The sequence below is a fragment of the Canis lupus genome, chromosome 21, assembly GCF_011100685.1.
Source record: "Canis lupus familiaris isolate Mischka breed German Shepherd chromosome 21, alternate assembly UU_Cfam_GSD_1.0, whole genome shotgun sequence".
In the NCBI taxonomy this organism is placed as follows: Eukaryota; Metazoa; Chordata; class Mammalia; order Carnivora; family Canidae; genus Canis; species Canis lupus.
In genome coordinates this window covers 31848613-31867370 of record NC_049242.1, presented here as the reverse complement: position 1 = coordinate 31867370, position 18758 = coordinate 31848613, and the positions used below count along the sequence as shown (strand labels likewise).

Below are 18758 nucleotides of genomic sequence, written 5' to 3'. Positions count from 1 at the left end.
TTTACCCCGTCTATCCCACACGATGCATTCCTGGCCCAACACACAAAGTCAAGTTGATATAACTTGCTCTTAATGAATACCATCCCTAGTTCATCTCCCAGCCTCCCACAACCCATCACAGGGGTTAACCCCAGCCTCAACAGACTAAATTTCATAGAACCTATCTAACTTTCTTTGCCAGCTGGGGGGTGGGGGAAGAGGAAATAGTTCACCTCCAGTTTGCTAACAACTCACCCAGTTTCCCTGATATCTTAAAATTCACTGACACCAAACAGTTTGGGGACTGCTGCCCTAAGTTCTTTGTGCCAGAGGCATCAGTGGAAGGGAGCCCGTTCTCTCTTTGGTCTTCTTGAGGATGTAACTTTAACCAAAAGTGCCTCTCCTGTCCTTGGCACTGTCCTTCTGTTTGGGGTTTGCCCCTGCTGGTGCTGCTTATGCAGGGGCACTCTGCTTTGTCCTTTCTAGTTTTCATACAAGCCCCTCTGAAAACTAGCTTCTCTCCAGGAGCCCCCAAGCGTCTCCTTTGTGTTGATATCATTTGTGAGGCTGCAGTCAGAAACAACATTATATTTTAGTTCCATATTCTGAGTCGTCTTCTGTGTTCCTTCTAAACTTTCAAAGGTATGATTTCCCGAAGCCTACAGGCACGGCTGTCTCCACGTGGCTTTCCAACCCTCGCCTTTGGGGACTCATAGCACAGTGGTCGTGCCCTCCCAAGGCACCCGACACACTGCCCTCATAAACTAGTCTCTCCTTTGCTTCAGCATCACAGCTAGAGCAGCAGTTCCCAGGTTCCTTCTCTGTGCCCACCTGGGTAGAAACAAGCCAGGGAGCAGGGCACTGAAAGGCAGCCTCTCAAATATGTTCAGTGTTGAGCTGGAAGGGATTTTGAGGAGCTATGCAAACTGCCGCCCCCTCCCACCACTGTCCCCCTGTCCGCCTCCGTGGGCCTGGACATCTGTATCAGAGTGCACCGATTTCCCTCCTGCGCTCGGTGGGGGGGGCGGGGGGGGGAGCTATGTGAGGCACCTGACACTTCCAGGACACTGCCCTCTCATCCTCCCACCCTGTGTGTTATTTTCCAGGGGATCCATCCTCGGGCTCAGCACTTCAATGGACATTTATCCATCTCTCTCCCCAGGGCTGGCCCATCACCCCTCATAACAGGTCTATTTCTCCCCCATAGGGCAGACCCTCTGGTAGCCCTGTCCCATTCTTGGGTCCCATGTCACCAAGTCTAGGTGATGTGTCTGAGGTTCTAACTGCCACTCTGTGTTGTACTCTCAGCTGGCTTTATTACTCCTGCTTCACCAACCATCAACGTTCTTCTTTATGGCTTATTTCCATGTGAAATCACTGGTCCTGACACCTTCCGACCTGTTAAACTTGTTCCCAGTTTTACTTAGTTCTTTTTCTTTCTCTTCCTTCATGCTCAGTTTAATACTGGTCTGGCACTTACACATCACTGATGGGAACACAACCTCTGTGCTCCAGAGGACAACGTGGAAATATCCGTCAAAATCTGTGCATGTAGCCTTTGGCCCATCGATTACACTTCAGTATCCTCACAAGCATGCAAGATCATTCACAGCAGCATTACTTGTAATAACAAACACCTGGAAACCACTTATATGTCCATCAAGAGAGAACAGGTCAAATTAGGGTACAGTCAGATACTGAAATATGCAGATATAATATTTTTTAATGTACTTGGTACATTAAATTACCAGAGTTTAAATTAGAAGGTCTAGAAATAAACTCCCAGAGTGCTAAATTAGAAGGTCTAGAGTAGTGTGCATGTGTGCAAAAACGAGGCAGAGAATATGTGTGTGTATATGTACATACATCTCTCCACATAAGTTTGCTTGTCTGTGCATAACTCTGGGAGGATACAATCAAAATGATCACAGTGGTTCCTGACGGTGGGCCTCAGAGGCACGGAATGGGACCTTTTGCTGCATGAACTTTTACGCACTCTTAATTTTTGAATTGTGGGAGTGTATTTCCTATCCTAATAAAAATCAGTGAATAAAATAAAATACATAAAACAAAAAGTGGAAGATTCTCCTGCTCAGGCCAGTTCTTCCCAGAGCAAACACCATCATCTTCTCAGTCCCTGCTCTGTGCTTCAAGTCCATCATTCTGGTTGCCTCGTCCAGAAACCAGAATCCCTCCCTTCCAAGGTGCTCACCACAGGAAGGAAAAAGGAGGACAATCCCACCCGTGCTGTAAGACATTCCTTTTTCTGCCAGAAATCCTACACTTTTTGGCCCCTTCTCCATACTTGGGTATATCTCTGATCAACTGGGAGGCCTTCACTTTCCAGAACATGCTGGATCCCTGCTCCCTTCTTCACAGGATCTCTGATACTACACACCAACCTCTTCAATCCCACAAAGAGATCCAGCTGCGAGCCTCCCTGTGCCTCCAGTGGTTTGGGGAAACCAGACTCCCATCTCCAAGGAATATGCTTCTGGAGGGACATGCCTGTGATATGGTGTGCCACCCAGAGGTTTTCCTTTGCCTCTGGATCTTTTATGTTCTATCCTCTTAATTCTGGTATTTACTTTCCATGGCAGCCATTCCTCTGAGGTCCTGCTTCTCAAGAATAAACCTAGTTGATCCAAGCTTGGGTCTCCTAAAATGCCCCAGAATCACTGCAAAAGGCTCATGAGGAAAGGTAAGGATACCGGCTGGGGCTGGGGGATGGTGAGGATCAGAGCCAGACAGAAAAAGCAGCCTGCGATGCTCTTGTTAACAGCATTCTTTTTAAATTTTCACTGAAACATAAAGTGGAATTTGAGGATAAAGCCTGAATTACATGGAGGAAATCTCAGATCCAGCTACCCTAGAAAACAAACAAAACAAAGAGAAAGGTCCTGCCTTTCCAAACCACAAGCCATCAGGCCTTGGGCTAAGTATATTCACTGGAAAAAAACCCAGCAGCAGTGCAGGCTGGGAGGCAGCATTCCCCTTATCCATGTAAGTACAACCTCTGGTGACCTTAGCTAAGTGTCCCCCTCGAACACGTCCACGCACGTGACTACAGGGGCCCTGGCTGTAGCAGCTCCCTGCGGTTTTAAGCCTCTGGTGCTCCAGATAGTTGCAAATAGAGCCTCTGAGCATACCAGCAAAGATTATGTTCAATCCTAAGAAGGAGAAATGCGTTTCAGGTCATGTGGCTGTTCACGGAGTATCACAGGTTGGAACAGCCTGAAAAAATTCCTCCACATAGAACCTTATGTTTGTACTAGCAACTGGGAAGGGCCGTTATCTCTAGGACTGAAGCCAGCAGCTCAGAGTCCATGTTGCCTCATGCATGAATAGCCTAAAGGAATACAAAAACAAAAAATTCAGATTGAAATATAATCCCTCGGAAAAGAAAAAATAAAGCAAACAGCAAAATGACTACTTTAGTTGTACTTGGCCCAGAAGTGGGAGCTCGCCTTCCATCCTGTCTTCCCCAGAAAGGAACTCAGCTGTCCCAGGTTGGTGCAAACTCTGCGTTCTCTCCAAGATGGATTCACACCCACCCACGTGCTCCCTACAGTTCAGAACCAGGCATGTGACCCAAACTGGCCCAATGAGATGCAATCCTGGGGCTTTTGCTGGACCTCTGAGAAAGAGACTCTCTCTCTCTCTCTCCATGGGTCGCCCGCTGGTGGAATCTAGAGCTGCTGAAGGCCATCTGTGTCACCACATGGGGAGACCCTTCCTGAAAATAAGACTAAAGCAGAACCAAGATTTACACTAAGGCTGAGTTTTAATGAAATTGTGAGGTCACCTGGATCTAGTGATATTGGCCTTCAAACCCTAGACTCGTCAAGTTGTGTGACCTAAGAACCTCCCATGATTACTTATTTTTTAAATTTAAGTGGTTTTGAGTTGTCTCTACCACTTTAAGACTTCTCAGACTTTACTGATTTCTGCCGCCAGAGCCTTAATACATGTTCACAGGGAATCACACAGCTTGAAACATTGGTTAAAACAACAAAACCCCAAAACTCTAAACCTGGAGAAAATTCAGTTTCCTTCTTTCTGAACATTTAGGAAGTAAAGTCTATTCAACTAACACTTCACCCAGATAAGCTCAGTCTGCGTGACCTTGCAGTTTGTAAAAGTAGCTTAATCTACATTTCCATCTGCAGCATGCTTAACCATACAATCAATAAGTAATTGATACAAGCTAGCTGTTACTATGTGCCCAGCACTATGCTAAGGATGGTACCCTCATGATCTCATTCCCCCCTCCGAACCAGCTAGGAAATAGTGTGACTCTCTCCATTTTACAGAGGAAGAAGCAGAGGTTACATTACTCGCCTAAGATCACAAAGCTAATGAGTAGCTCAGCTCCACATTACAGCTGGAAGATCTGATTCCAACTCTTAATCATTAGAAGACACGGTCTAAAGCTTAATGGAGAGATCTTTTGGCAACCCTACTTACCAACGAGCAGCTTCTCAAAAGCAATGCATGGAATTGCCCACGTATTAAAAGCGTCCCAATCACCAGTGTTTACCCAGTACACACAGAAATAGGGAAGGCTTCAGTGCACAGGAATGGTAGTGCTTAATAGAAAGGAACAACATTCACCTTTAGATTTTGGAGATGCCTACATGGATGCGGCGGGGGATGGGGGTGAGAATAAACCAGGTACCTACATTATGCCAGATACTACGATAGGGACTTAACTTTTGGGATTTGATTCGGACTTCACACAGTTACCAGTTCTACAGATAAAGAAATGGAAGTTCAGAGAAATTAAGCAGCTAGCTTGCTGAATGAAGTCCAAAGGCCTGTTAAACAGGCCAGTAACTGAATCAAGGTTTTTCTAATCCTAAAGCCTATCTTCTTTCCACGTCTTACACATCCAGGTGCAAATATGGGGACTTGTAGGTCGAGGTACGTGGAAGGTGGTCACCTAAGGATCTTGCTCAACTGGATGTTCTCACTCAACAAAAGCAGCTCGGAGCCTAGAATTTATCCACAATATTTATCCCAAAAAGGAGTCTGACATGCTCTAGCCAATGGGATTATAGAGCCTGAAACAATAACAGGAACGATGCAGGAAAATATTATATGGGCTCCCTCCTATAACCTATCAGAAGAAAAGAAACACATAATCTAAGAGTTCCATCTGGGTCCATGAAATACACTCCTTTGCTGTAATGACAGTGGCCTACTGGGCAGTGGACTTCATCCCAATACATGGTCACTACCTTGACTCTCACAGAGGACATCTTGGGTCCCTTCACATCTTGTTTGATCCTCCCCACGGCCCCCCACCCCAACCGCTTCCCTTTCCATCCTTGTCAGCAGCTTGAGGGAAGATAAAGCCTTAGAGCCAAAAGTGGGTGGTTTGGGCATTGCTGAAATTTGCAGCCACAGCAAAACCTGATAACTTGGTATTAACAGATCATTGCGTCTCTAGTGCATAGATGCTGCTGGCGCCCAGTGGCTGCCAGGCTTGGGGTTGACTAGATGGCCTGAGTCCACATTAGGCTAGCTTCCCCTGCTCTGAGTTTAGAATAGTATGGATACCCCCTCCCCCCAGAATTTGGTATATCACACTCACCTCTGCTTTTCTCTGCTTCTCCTCCTGCTCTCTCTGCTCCTTCTCCATGCCAACCAGCTTGAGCTTCAGCTCAGAAACTTCAGTCATCAGATCAAGCTTCTGGGTCTCAAGAGATGTGCGGCTTAGCAGCTCCTGCAAGCAAAACCAGATCTCAAAATCACAGCCTCCATGGCAACGAGGGCAATTGTAGCTCCATCCAGAGCACAGAAAGCAATCTCTAAGTTGTATGTTGAGACTGCTGCATATGAGCCACAGGTCTAGGAGGGACAGACCCGGTCTGCTACTGGGTCACTCAGGGAGAGCGCAGCCCCTGCCACTACCCACTGTGCTCTGAGAAACAGTGTGAACTATAGCTCTCAAAAACACATTTGCCTAGAGAAACCAGTATTTCCAAGGCAGCAAAATGGACAGTTTTGCTCAAAGAACTAAATGTTTCTATCTCTGTTTTTAAGGAAAATAAGCAGGTCCTCTCAACCAAAACAAACAAACACGAGCTTACATTAACAACATATTTTTCAAAATCAAGGATTCCAAATCATCTCCTGGGCTCAATGTTCAGCCCCCGTCTTCAACAAATTTCATTGTAAAGTCTCACTGCAATGAGCCTAGGAAAGAACTAGAGCATAAGGTGGATATTCAATGAGTATTTATTGAATGATTAGAATTGTATTTATGTGATATGGAATTTTTCCTAGCCTATGTGATATGGAGTTTTCTGAGCCACTAAGGGATTAAACAGGAAAACTGTTCCTTCCTTACTGTAAGGCTAGACTAGGGGAGGTTATAAATCCTGCCATCACTAGAACAGTGGTAGACAACAACCTGCCTTTAACACATACACTTCATAAGCATACATAAGACAAAAAAAACAAAGGTGATAGACATAATACCTGCTGGGAACTACTAGGAATTATGAAGGACCTCAAAAACCACGAGCATTCCCAAAGTCTAGGGGCAACACTTCTCCAATGGCAAAAGGCCATTGGCTCCGAAATCTTGGCACATGGTTGGTAGACACTGGATATGTAGGTCCCAGCAAGGAGACTATAGTAGGCAATTCAGAGAGTAACCAGCCACAAATAAGCAGCCAAAAAAGATACACTATCCTGTTATAGTATGAATATTCTTTATTCTCTTGGGCAATGCAACCATAGTACAAGAATGGTGACCAATATGCTGACCCAACAGCTAAATTTCACATATTGTGAACTGTCCTCAGACCATAAACCAAACCACACAGGACAGAGATTTTAACTGGGAATACAGGGTTCCCTAGGCCAAGGCCCTCAGGGTCTCAGAAAGCCAAGCTACAGACTATCCACCTGCTAATCTGAGGGGATGAGTATCTAGAAGTTCAGCAAAATGAGCTCTCTGAGCACTGGGTAAAAGAGGCCAGCTCTTCCTGTTTCAGCTGGACTGGAAGCTAGCTTATAGGGCGGGGGTGGCAACGCTGCCATGTGTGAACCACAGCCTACTTCGTCATAAGGAGTCTGCCAGATAAATGTGTATAATGGTGGAGGGGGCAGGAGAGAAGACACAGATTCCGTGAGTGCTTCCTCTGTGCCAGACCCTGCTGGGTACTTTACATGCATGCTCTCAATAAACCTTCCTAGTGATTCAACAGTAAATATTATCCTAATTTAACAGATGAGCAACCAGGCCCAAAGATTGGCCTGTCTTGGCCAAAACACATGCCAATCCACAACAGCAGAGTTAGTTTTCAAACCAAAGTCTGTTTGACTCCAAAACTCATTTCTAACGTATCTCATTGTTTCCTAAACAAAGGAAGAAGTCCAAGAATTTTAAGGGAAATAACAAAATACATACTGAAAAAAGCCAATCAACAAATATTCACGGAGTCCAGCAAATTGCCACTCAAAATTGTCAAGATTTTATTGAGCACACGTTTTCTACCAGGGCCTGACGCTAAGGCTCTCTTAAGACTCAATTCACCTGGACACCCACCTACTCTCACCTCCTCCCCCGTCTCATTCTGTGTTTCCCTCTCCAACCTTTCATCGACCTGCTTTGTTCCAAAAATGATTCGAGGCGGTTCAAAAAATGGACAGTTTGAGTTAAAATGTAAAATCATAAAATTAAAGCAGGTAGGAAAAGTAGGTAAGTTAAAGTCACAGCCATAGTTGGTATAAAACACCTACCCTAAAGTTCTGTGGACTGCTAGAGATGGACCATACTGTGCACATGAGCTTTGCAGCCACCAATGGGAAGAGAAAGAAGAGTAATTCTACAAATCAGGGTCCCTGAGACAATTGCTTTGGAACATTGACAACTGAGAAAATATTCTTCTATGAGACTTTAATCACTTACTCAATAAATATGTTTTTAAATATCTACCAGATGTCAAGGCCTAGGGATATGACCATTAAAAACACAGCCCATTGAGCGCTTGAGTGTTGTTAAGATGCAGTTTGTCTACTAACTAGCATTCATGATACTGCATCGGTGGGATTCAAAAAAGCCTCAGAATGTATCTCTCTTGAAAACTAAGAATCCACTCTATTTCCACTACTGCCAAAATCCCTCTAGCTATTTTAAGCTGCCAGGTTGTAATTGGTCACACCAATGTTCCAGCTGACAAGGATAATATTCGAATTGGTCCTACTAAAGTTCCAATAGCCGTTCCAATTGGTCATGCTGGGGTTCTAATTGGTCACACTAGCATTCCAAGTGGGCATTCCACTTATTAGCGATTATATTCCAGCTATTAGATCTATTAGCATATGCCTCTACCTTTCATTATCATCACCCCTCATCCCTGTCATCAATGAGTACTGTCCTAGTCCCTGAATTCAAAATCAGCCTTCGACAAGCTCATCCCAGTCCATCTCCACTTCCCATCTCCAGGCTCACATGGCCCCGAACCACTATTATGTGCTATATCTCTATCATCTGTGTCCTAAGAGGGTTTAACTATCCTACATTTTCAACTGTTCCTTCCTCCTCCTTCCAGCATACACTGGATCCTAACTTTTGCATCCCATGACCTATCCTTCCCAGTCATTTCAAATGGAGTCCACTCTGCTCCCCAAATCCAACTTCTTGGACAACTCTCTCCCTATTTCTGACTGTTTCCAGACCACTACTGTTCTTATTGACCATCTATGTCTGCCCTCCTCTTCTAAGGCAGCGCCATTTGGTTATAGCCTCATTTCCCAAATATCCAGAACCCAAGACAGTCTCCCATTTTCCTCGGGGCTTTGTCTTTTGATCAACAGTTTCTCTACCTAGTTCGGGCACATTCCATTTCCTCAGTAACTTCAACATCCTGTTCTTTCCTTGGTAGTTTCCAACATCCACTCTGGCTGCACCTTTCTTGACCACAGTGCCAACAGGCTTTGCTTCCACTTTGCCTCAGCTTCTCAGCAGGATGACCACAACTTGGCCCTTGCCTTTATCCAGAATGCATTTGCTCTGGATTCTACAATCTTCAGCTCTGAAATGGTCTCCTCTGGCCACAGTACCCTGACCTTTAAAACTTTCCCATTTACTGACTTCAATAATCCTTAATCTTTTTTTCTGTTACCTATTTTTCTTTTCTTTCTAGTTACCTATTTTCTCAGTTTATCAACTTCCCTTAAGTACTATTTGCCTCCTTATCCATTCCATCCCATGAGGTCATTTCAACTCTATCACATCTGCACAAGAACATTCCTCATCCAGTTCATCCCTGTCCCTAGACCTGAAATACATTTGCTTAACCAGAGCCCAGTCTAGGCCAAACCTCAGAGTCTTTTATCTATGTTTCTAGTCCCCATGGCCTGAAAATTGCTGGCAAACGACATTTAATGATGCCAAATGGTTTTCATACAAATTTACACTAATTAGAGCTGATCTTCCAATACCTCCTGGCACCCTTGCATTCATCTCTGGCTGGTTCCTTTTAGAGATTGTTCCAAATCTTTCCTACTCTCTTCCATCATATACCCCACTGTTTCTCCCTCTTCTCCTCAAATAACCTCTCCTGAAAAGATATTTAAAAATAATCTGATCATTCATTGAAATTACATCCTTTCTATTTCAAAGTTTCCCTGAACCATCTCTCATTCAAATCTGAGATCCACGTCTTAGAGCAAGCAAGCCCAACTCTTCTGTTGGAGAGCCACTCTCAGCACAGTGAGTTTCCAGGTTGCACATAAAAAGCATATGTTCAAGGACACAATGAGTCTAGAGTTTGCCCTGAAATTGCCCCCATCTGACCCACCTACCTATTGCTGACTATCTCTCATTCTCTAGGCTTCATGCCATCCCCACACATCTTGATGTTCAGGCTTTCAAGTTACCTCCCCAGTCAATCATTAGCGTTTGGCTGTGATCTCCGGGTTCTGGTCCGGTTTCTCCCTCCGAAGGACGCCTCTTCACTTGCTCCCTAGGCTCTCCTTTACCTCTGTCCTGCCTGTGAGGAAGTTCCCACCCAGACTGTGCTACACTGAGGTAGGATCATTAATCATCCACTCTGACAGGCATTTAATCTCTTTCACCATCAGCTCCCATTCCTCAGGCTATAAACATGATCAAATTTCTGACATTCGAAAGAACTTTCCCTCTTGACCTTGCCTTCCCTGGAAGCAACCAATCATCAACCCTCTTGTGCTCTTGCTAAGCAAATGCATGCTCTGTGTGCACTGTTTGTATGGATGCCTTCTCTCTTCATCTTCTCACTTGCCCCTTCACAGCTAAGCTCTAGAATCAGTAATCTTTGCTACCTCTTCTTCCTCACCTTCCAGTCACTTCTCAACAAGATGTCTGTATGCCTGCAACCCAGCTTCTGCTTTCCCCGGGTAGAGCACAGAAACAGTTCTTGTTCTGAGGACCAATGTCCAAACTTTCAGATGCAACCTGTACTTCTCAGCTTTCAACCACTTACTATGCTTCGTCCACTTTTCGGTTTAAGATACTACTTGCCACCCCCATCCTTCCTTTCGGTTTTCCTGATCTTTCTTTTTCTCTTCTGTCTCCTTTGCTAGCTGCTTTTAGTCTGTGTCTTAAGAGACAAGTTGTTGGATCCCAAGCTCTCATTCTAAACACTAGAGTTATCTTTGGATCCAGCCTACTTGTCTGGGGCACGAACACAAGGTTGGTTTTTGCTCAGACCTACAGGGTGGATTTGTCTGGGGATCTCTTGGAATCACGAAGCTACCATAAAGTTGGGGGGAGGTGAGATGTGGGGAGGCAGGGGGCTGGAGATAAGGGGGACAGGTTTCATAAGCTGCATTAGTTTTTGCTCTCCCAATTGTTTTAAGGTTGCTTATGGAGAACACGCAAAGGAAGGGAAGGTGGTATGTGAGGCAGGTGATTTTTGTTACTATGAAGCATCATGAAACTAGGTAATGAAACTTTAGGAAAAAACTTTAATGAACAAAATTATCACTCACCCTCTTGTTTCATTCACCATTACCAGTAACCTCTTTCAGAAGAGCAAATACATCTCCTTTCCTGGAGATGGGGAAAAAAAGCTTACATCTCAGAGAGAACTATCATTTCTTTTTTCCAAAGCTCGGTTTGAGAGTGGAGCCGATAAAAAGAAGTGGCCTCTCAATTTATTCCCTCCTTAAAGGGCCACATCTTGAAGCAATTACTTCCATCTTTAAGTGTGGAACATGACCCAGGGAGTTACTGACCAATGACAGAGGACTGGAGCCAGACTGGCAATCTGAAACCAGAATGAAAGAATGGGCCATGGAAAGACATGAAAGGGAAAATGCGTCCCTGTGCCCTTTGAAGTAAGAGGCCTATGCCATGCCAGAAAGCTGCTTTCATGAGTAACACTGCAGAGAGGTGCCTGTTGTCAACCCAGGTTCGAGTCCAGACCCAGGCCCCACTAATGAGACCATCTCTCTGAACCTCAGTTCCCTCGCTCTGTGAAAAGAGGGTAAAGCATCTAACACACACAGTGGTACAGAGATGCAACATAAATAAGATAAACTTGAGGAAAGCAGTTATTTCTGTCTCAGAAATCTCCCAGGAGGCAAGTTTAGGGAATTACAGGCAAATCTCTGTTTTCTTCCCTCACGATTCAAGTGTCTTACCTCTGGAGACAGATTTGTGCTCCCACAGGATCACATACACGGCTCTATTTAATATTCTTTTTGAGACAGAAATGTCTCATTAAGGGTGCTCTTGGGAAATGTATCAGCCAGGTGCTGGCGACACTTGGGAGTTCACGCGCCTGGACATACTGTCCTTGACTCAATGTGTGGGTAGAAATTGGGTATGTTAGGCCCCCAAATCTCCATGCTCAATATCTTAAAACTGGTGATTTATGAGATAGTTCAGTTTTTTTTTTAAAGATTTTTTAAAAAAATTTATTCAGAGAGAGAGACTGAGAGGCAGAGACACAGGCAGAGGGAGAAGCAGGCTCCATGCACCGGGAGCCTGACATGGGACTTGATCCTGGGTCTCCAGGATCAGACCCCGGGCTGCAGGCGGCGCTAAACCGCTGCGCCACCGGGGGTGCCCAATAGTTCAGTTTTAATAAAACCGCAATAACCATACTCCAGCTTTAAGAGGTGGACAATGTAAAGCCCGTATTGTCATCCTCGTTATACATACCTAAGAACACAGGTTTGACAACTTTCCCAGGTCAACGGCCAATGGTGAGTCCACAGAAAGTTGTCTACCACCTGGGGCTCTAGGTCACGAGGGAGGACTGACATCGAGGCAGGTGCCCTTCAACATTTCCCCAAAGCAGGGGTGTGTCCTCACAAGGAGGTCTGCATCCTTTCTACCTCCCCATTTGGCTCCTCTAGCCTGTCTTCTTTTTGACAATGAACATCTTTTCTGCTCTTGCCACTGGTCACATCTGTAAATTGCTAGTCTCTGGAAGGTGCGCCATTTGGCTGCCAGCTCTGTGTAAAGTCTCCTACCCACTGAGTAGCATCAGCTTCCTCCTTGAAGTCATCGTCCTCTGGAGAAAGGTCAGAGGCAGGGAGCATGCCGAGCAGGACTCTACGGGACTCCAGAGGCCACTTTAGAAAAAGCCGCCAGGGACCTCAGTGCATCATTAGGCCATGGAGAACCTGCCCTGTGACACAGATTTTGTTGCCAGCAGGGTCTAAGCAAGTTATAAGAAGGAGGCCGCTGGTCCATGCCTGTGTTCCTGGGGTGCTAATTCTGGAGACCCCAGTGTGCGGCTATCAGAGATGCTGCTAGGCAATGCCTCGACCTGCTTAGGCAACAGAAGGCAAATGTCAGCCCTGTGAGCTCTCTGTACCTAGGCCCAGACTACCCAGACCTGGGAAAATGAACCCAGGCTGTGGCCTCTCAAAGACCCGTTTATAGATTTCCTGGAAAAGGACTCTAACAGAGAAGGTTCCCTGGGAAATCCACACTGAGACCATACCCGAGTAGGGGCTTCCAGAGGCAGTCTACAAAGATGCTCATAGCTGCCCCCTCGCCACCCTGAGCCTTGCAGGGGGCTGCAGACAAAGATTGTGCCCATCACCTATATGCTGCTCATGTGGACCAGTCCATGCTGGTTTTATCTGGTTCTGGTTTGCCTGTCTAACCCAAGGTCTTCACGTTCCCTTGTTCTGGAGACCAGATGGATCAATGCATAGAAGAAAACAGATGGGACCTGAGAGATTCAGCATTAGCAGGGGCAGGTGGAAGGGTGTGTGGTTCATGAGTTGGGTGAGGCACTAACTCCCTCCCCTCTTGGGCTCCTGCTCACCCTGGAGTGGGGTGAACAGAAGCTGTGGCAAGTCATGGCTCAGTGGGGTTGTGGAGCCTATGTAAGCACGGGGCTTGGGCTGTGCTGGGTTGGGTTTCCTTTCCCACAGGTGCTGTTGCAGCCAGTGGAGGGGACAGAGTCTAGAGCAAGGGTTGGAGATTAGAGCTCTGTGGGCCAGGCTCGGCCTGCAGATATGCATGGTGTGGTTCACGCAGCACTTTTTTTCCCCCATTTAAGTTGCCAGTATCTTTAAAACAGAAAGATTTATCTTTAAATCTGATTTCCAACCTTTTATGAAAAATGAGACTATCTAACAGCACTGGGCCTACGTGGGCAGTCAGCTCAAGGCAAGTGGCGGCCGCCTCCTGCAGACAAGGCCACTCCATACGCCGGAGAAGTGCTACCAGGGCGGCGGTGTCAACAGAGCGGCAGTGTCAATAGGCAGTAGTCACAAGGCCTCACGCTGACTGAGAAAGGACCTTGTTCAGAGCCCTCAAGCCTTGGAGCAAGAGGCCAGGCGTGGCTCAGGCCAGAAACAGTCTCTGAGGGCTGGCAAAAAAGAGGCAATTGTTTGCCTCTCTTCTCTGCCTCGGGGATGGGAGTCCTGTATGTTCCTATCACCAGAAGCCAAGAGCCCTGCAGTCCAGGATCTCGCTGGCAGACAAGCAAGTCCCTGCCTGTCCCCAGTACCCAGGACACATGCGTAACACATCCCAACTGTACACGGCCCCGCCTCAGCATTGTGGGGCAAGAGTTAAGTGCCTTGTCAAACGGCATCAAGCAGATCTCAGGAAAGGGTCAGCACGTGCAGCAGAATATTCAACCTGGGGTTTGGAGTGGGGAACCCTAAAAGCTCCAGCTCAGGTTATCACCAAGCCCAGCAGACACACAAGTGGTCCTATGACCTGAATCCAGGATACACCAAAACTCAGTATTCTATACTCCCTTCATTTTATCCTTGAAAGATGGAAAGAACACAGGGAAAGTTATGAGGATAAAAATAACTTGGTTAAGGGGGCGCCTGAGTGGCTCAGTTGGTTAAGTGTCCAACTCTTGACTTCAGCTCAAGTCATGATCTCACAGTCATGAGATCGAGCCCCAAGTCAGGCTCTGCGCTGGGTGTGAAGAGCCCGCTTAAGATTCTCTCTCCCTCTCCCATTGCTTGCGCTCTCTCTCCTCTCCCTCCTAAATAAATAAATAAATAAATATCTTTAAAATAATAATAATAATAACTTGGTTAATTTCAGGAAGGTCTTCAAATCTGAGAGGCTACAAATAAGACCTAGCACATTCCAAATTATTACCATACCATGGCATCTACCTCCATGGCACATGCAAACCACATGCCTGGTATCTCACCCATAACACAAAATAAGATTTAGAATCAACAAGAAATAAAAGGTAACTGAGCTTAAGACTTTTTCAGAAGTCTAAAATCCGGTCCATGGGCTGATGCTTGGGAGGACAAGACAGCAGCCTGCCCAGGTGGTGCTGGGAAACATCATCAGACTCTCCAGCACAGAGACGCTGACAAGGGAGCAGAACGTGGAAGAGCAGCCAGGTAGCTCAGGCAGGCAGTCAGGTAGCTCAGGTGCCAAATGCAGCTGTGCTCTGACCCCGGATTACATCGTTACCCGCAGGTACTACCTTCCGGAGACATCAACCTTCTGACATTTTCCTGACATGTTTCCCTTCCGCAGTCAAATCTTCTTGGTCTCTGTCTGGGGTTTTGCAACACTCCATCACTTTCCTCCCCTCCTCCCTCAGCCCCACCTCCAAGCCACACCTCCAAGCAGCCTTTAAAACACAATCTAGTGGGCTCTTCTATCACTCTTTGTGAAAATTCTTTCCTGCCGTGCGACAGCTTTTCCATCAGGCTATTTTCTTTTCTGGTCTTCAGAAGGAAGATTCTGTTTGAAAAAATAAACTCAACTCAACTCCTACTGTTACTCAGATTTTCATGGAATAGGATGAGCAGGAGAAATGCATGCAATTTAAATAGAAAAATCAAACGGGGCCAAGGCTGTGGTAACTTATTATGCAGAGATGAAAAGAAAGCAAACTAGAGAGCAAACAGCTTCTGAGCTCTTGGAACCAGTTTTTTTGAAGACTGCATAGAAATATTGACTTTAAAAAGTTCTCAAATTCACTCAAAATGAAGAAATACCTAGGAATCAAAACATTTCTCTTAAAACCAAAGGTCAAATTCAAAGCCTGTGTTCATTACCATTCCACCAAGTAACAATATGAATGTTAATCATGACAGTAAAGAATGTTGGAGCTTTGGGGGATCAGTTATCCGATTACACCCATTCCTGTTAAGGGACTGTCATTCATTAAATAATTAGTGAGTGCCTCCTATGTGCCAAGCAGTACACCAGGAGCTACAAAGCATAAGCCATGAGTGAAGTTTATGTGCCTCTTTCCCAAAATAATGGAAAATGCAAGGATGATTCAAGGAAATTAGATCATCTTGATAGATTTCACAAAATTTCTCATTAGCTTCTCAATGATTCTGAAAAGACTGAATAAAAATTCAACACCCCTTCCTAAAAATTGCAGGTCATCATTTACAATTGCGTAAAACTCTTCAAGAGCAGAATGATTATCATACTTTTCACAAAAAAAAGCCTCTAAGTGACAGTAAAGAAAACTATCCAGCAAGATTTAAAAATGGAAAAAACTTCACGCTGATGTGAAGCATACAAAATCAGAGGACTAAATTGTACCTGTAGTGTGAACAGAGCTTTGTAAATTATATGCACACCTGATGACAACGAGGACCAAAAGGAAACAAGGCATTCAAGAGATTTGAATGGTACGAGAGCAGCTAAATTTTTCATTTTGACAGCCATTAAATTACATCAAAATATTATTGATGAGATAAGTTCTATCAGAAACTATGCAGAGTGAGAGGGGAAGAGTGAGATGGGACAGAGGCATGAAAGAAGCTAAGCTAGGTGACTTTCTAAAACCCCAGATGCCACTAGCAGTCAAGCTGTGTGTGGCTTGAGAAGAGAAGGGTGACTTTGCCAGCAGAGTGCCCCTGAACCTGAACCCGGGCTGGGGCGAGAGTGCCACCTGGGAAACTGTCTAACCAGCCCAACAGGTTATTCCTCTTAGGCCAGCCCTTCCCGCCCTCTCCTCCCTGACTCTCAGTTGGGGCTGGTTTCACCTGCTGTATAAACACCACATGCGGAGCAGCCCAGCCTACCTCCAGACGGGCGGGATGGGGAAGTAAGCAGTGACAGCGTGACCTGGACACAAAAGTGACTTTAACACACGAGCTGCTTTAGAACCCGAGGGCCTTTGCGTGTGCCACCCCTGCCTCCCCACCCCCGCCTTACCTGTTGAAGCATCTCTTCAGCGGCATTGAGTTTCACCTGGTGTCCTTCCAGACACACTTCCAGGTCCCGAATCTTCTCTCCTTGGGCTTCCACTTGGTCTGTGAGGACACTCACCTGTTCCGGGAAATATGGCAATTGTGGAGGAGCAGAAATGGCTCACCTCAAGCTGTGAAACTGCACTGCTAATCTTTACACAGAGATGGCTTTTCTTTTTGGCAGGTGGCAGGTCGGGGGGGCGGGGGGAGTGAAGGTTCCAGCAAACTTTAGTTGCTTTCTTACCTTGCCCCTGCCTAACTGACGTGGCTGCGTTTCTCGCTCTTGATGCACTCAACAGAGAAACACCCAACAGTCACGAGAGCTGCCTCTGGGCTGGCCTCCTGCTCCTTATTCCTCTCACAGAGCTCACTCGGGCAGTCTGGACCTCAAGGCATATCTCGGCTGGCTTGCCAGGGCTCCTGCCACCTCATGTGGAAGAGCAATCCAAACTCCTGTGCAAACTAACCAATGACCTTACCTCTCTCATAAGGGTGTGATGACTGCTCACCTATCAGGAGAGGCTTCTGAAGCAATCAAGGAATGTGGGATGTAAAGGGCATGTATTAGCACTGACAAAACTTGGCTCTAGGAACGTTTTTGTGCCTCACAGGCCAAAACATGACTCTCAGTCATAATACACACAAGCCACGCTGCACATACTGTGGCAGGAAAGTCCTCCATCGAAAAATCACCAAGAGATCTTTTGGAATTAATAAAGATCCATTTACAGGAAGTCATTTAAATTATGCCCTCAATGCATACTGAGAGGATTTTCATAGCCTGTTCTAGCAGCAAAACTAACCCCCAGATCCTCCTTTTTATTAAAAAGGTGCCTCAAAGCAGGAAGGTGAAGAAAGAGAATGGGTGGCTTCCCCAAATAAAGAAATCAATGACGGGTAAATTGAGATCCTTTAGACACTTCTGGTTTTTAACCAATGGGTGAGTCATTGCCACTTACATATAGATTATCCTAAGTGATTTCTCAGCCCATAAAGGAATGGTAGTCGGAGTAGGAAGGGGTTAGCATGAATTCACTTCTGAGTGTTTAAACAGACTATCAATTATAAAGCTCCCTTTTGCAAGGGGGGGAAAAAAACTAAATTGATACCACTACTTTAAGCTTTCCATTTTTATATTCCCAAATGATTAATGAATTTTTGGAACATATTCCTGGAGTTGGTACATAGTGTGCTAATATTCCACTTACAATCCCCCAACAGGAGCCTGCTGCCAATTAGGCCCATTTTATGGCAATTTTTAAATTTATTTTTATTTTTTAATTGAATTTTTTATTTTATTATATTTTTTAATTGGAGTTCAGTTTGCCAACTTATAGCATAACACCCAGTACTCATCCCATCAAGTGCCCCCCTCAGTGCCCGTCACCCAGTCACCCCCATCCCCCACCCACCTCCCTTTCTACCAGGAGAGACTCCTAACTCTGGGAAACGAATTAGGCCCATTTTAAACACAAAACTTTGTGGTGGCTTTTTCAATCCTCATGACCCAACACTATCAGCAGTCCCGGACTCTTTATACCTACAAACTAGACTTTCTAAAGGGTAGGATTCCAGAGGGTGGCCTTTCAAAGCTCCCTGGGTTCCAGAGTTTCCGTTTGGGAAGGATGTGTTATGGTTAGTCTTATTATGAGGATTATCGTCTGCACCACACCTCAAAGTCATGTGCTGGTTCCCAGAGGAATGGCATGAGGTCTCCTGCATTCCGTAGCCTGTACCTCAGCTGTGCATAATATTTCAGCATCCACAGGCTGGGGGGTCCTCATAAACCTGAACACTCAATCACTAGAAGAACGATGAAGAGGCACAGAAAACTGGGACAAATGTATAAAGATTCTAGATTGTGACTTTTATTCAATAAAAGCACATAGTTTTTGAGTTCCTACCCTGGGCTAGGCATAATTTTAGGCAAAAGAGGGAATATAGGAGTGGACTGAAAGGGAGGGGGTGAAAATCCTGACTTAAAAAAATTACATTCTAATGAAGATATAAAAGATTTTGGTTTTTAGTACATATGCTACCAAAGCGAGCACAGAAGAGTTTGGGTTTGTTTTTAACTTATTCTGAAAACCAAGTATTTTGTTATATGTGAT

General features: G+C 45.4%; 1 protein-coding gene across 13 annotated transcripts in view; it reads right to left on the bottom strand.

The window, feature by feature from the left end:
• Window positions 1-18758, bottom strand: part of PPFIBP2 (PPFIA binding protein 2) — a 170079-nt gene that overhangs the window by 64243 nt on the left and 87078 nt on the right. For 12 of the 13 annotated variants that reach the window (XM_038568934.1, XM_038568938.1, XM_038568941.1 and 9 more), the window contains 2 exons: window positions 16613-16726; window positions 5576-5707 (listed from right to left, as the gene is read on the bottom strand). In XM_038568934.1, the coding sequence (XP_038424862.1) occupies window positions 5576-5707; window positions 16613-16726 (246 nt within the window). Of the gene's footprint in view, window positions 1-5575; window positions 5708-16612; window positions 16727-16891; window positions 17085-18758 lie in introns of those variants that run through there. The other variant, XM_038568946.1, reaches the window with a different exon arrangement.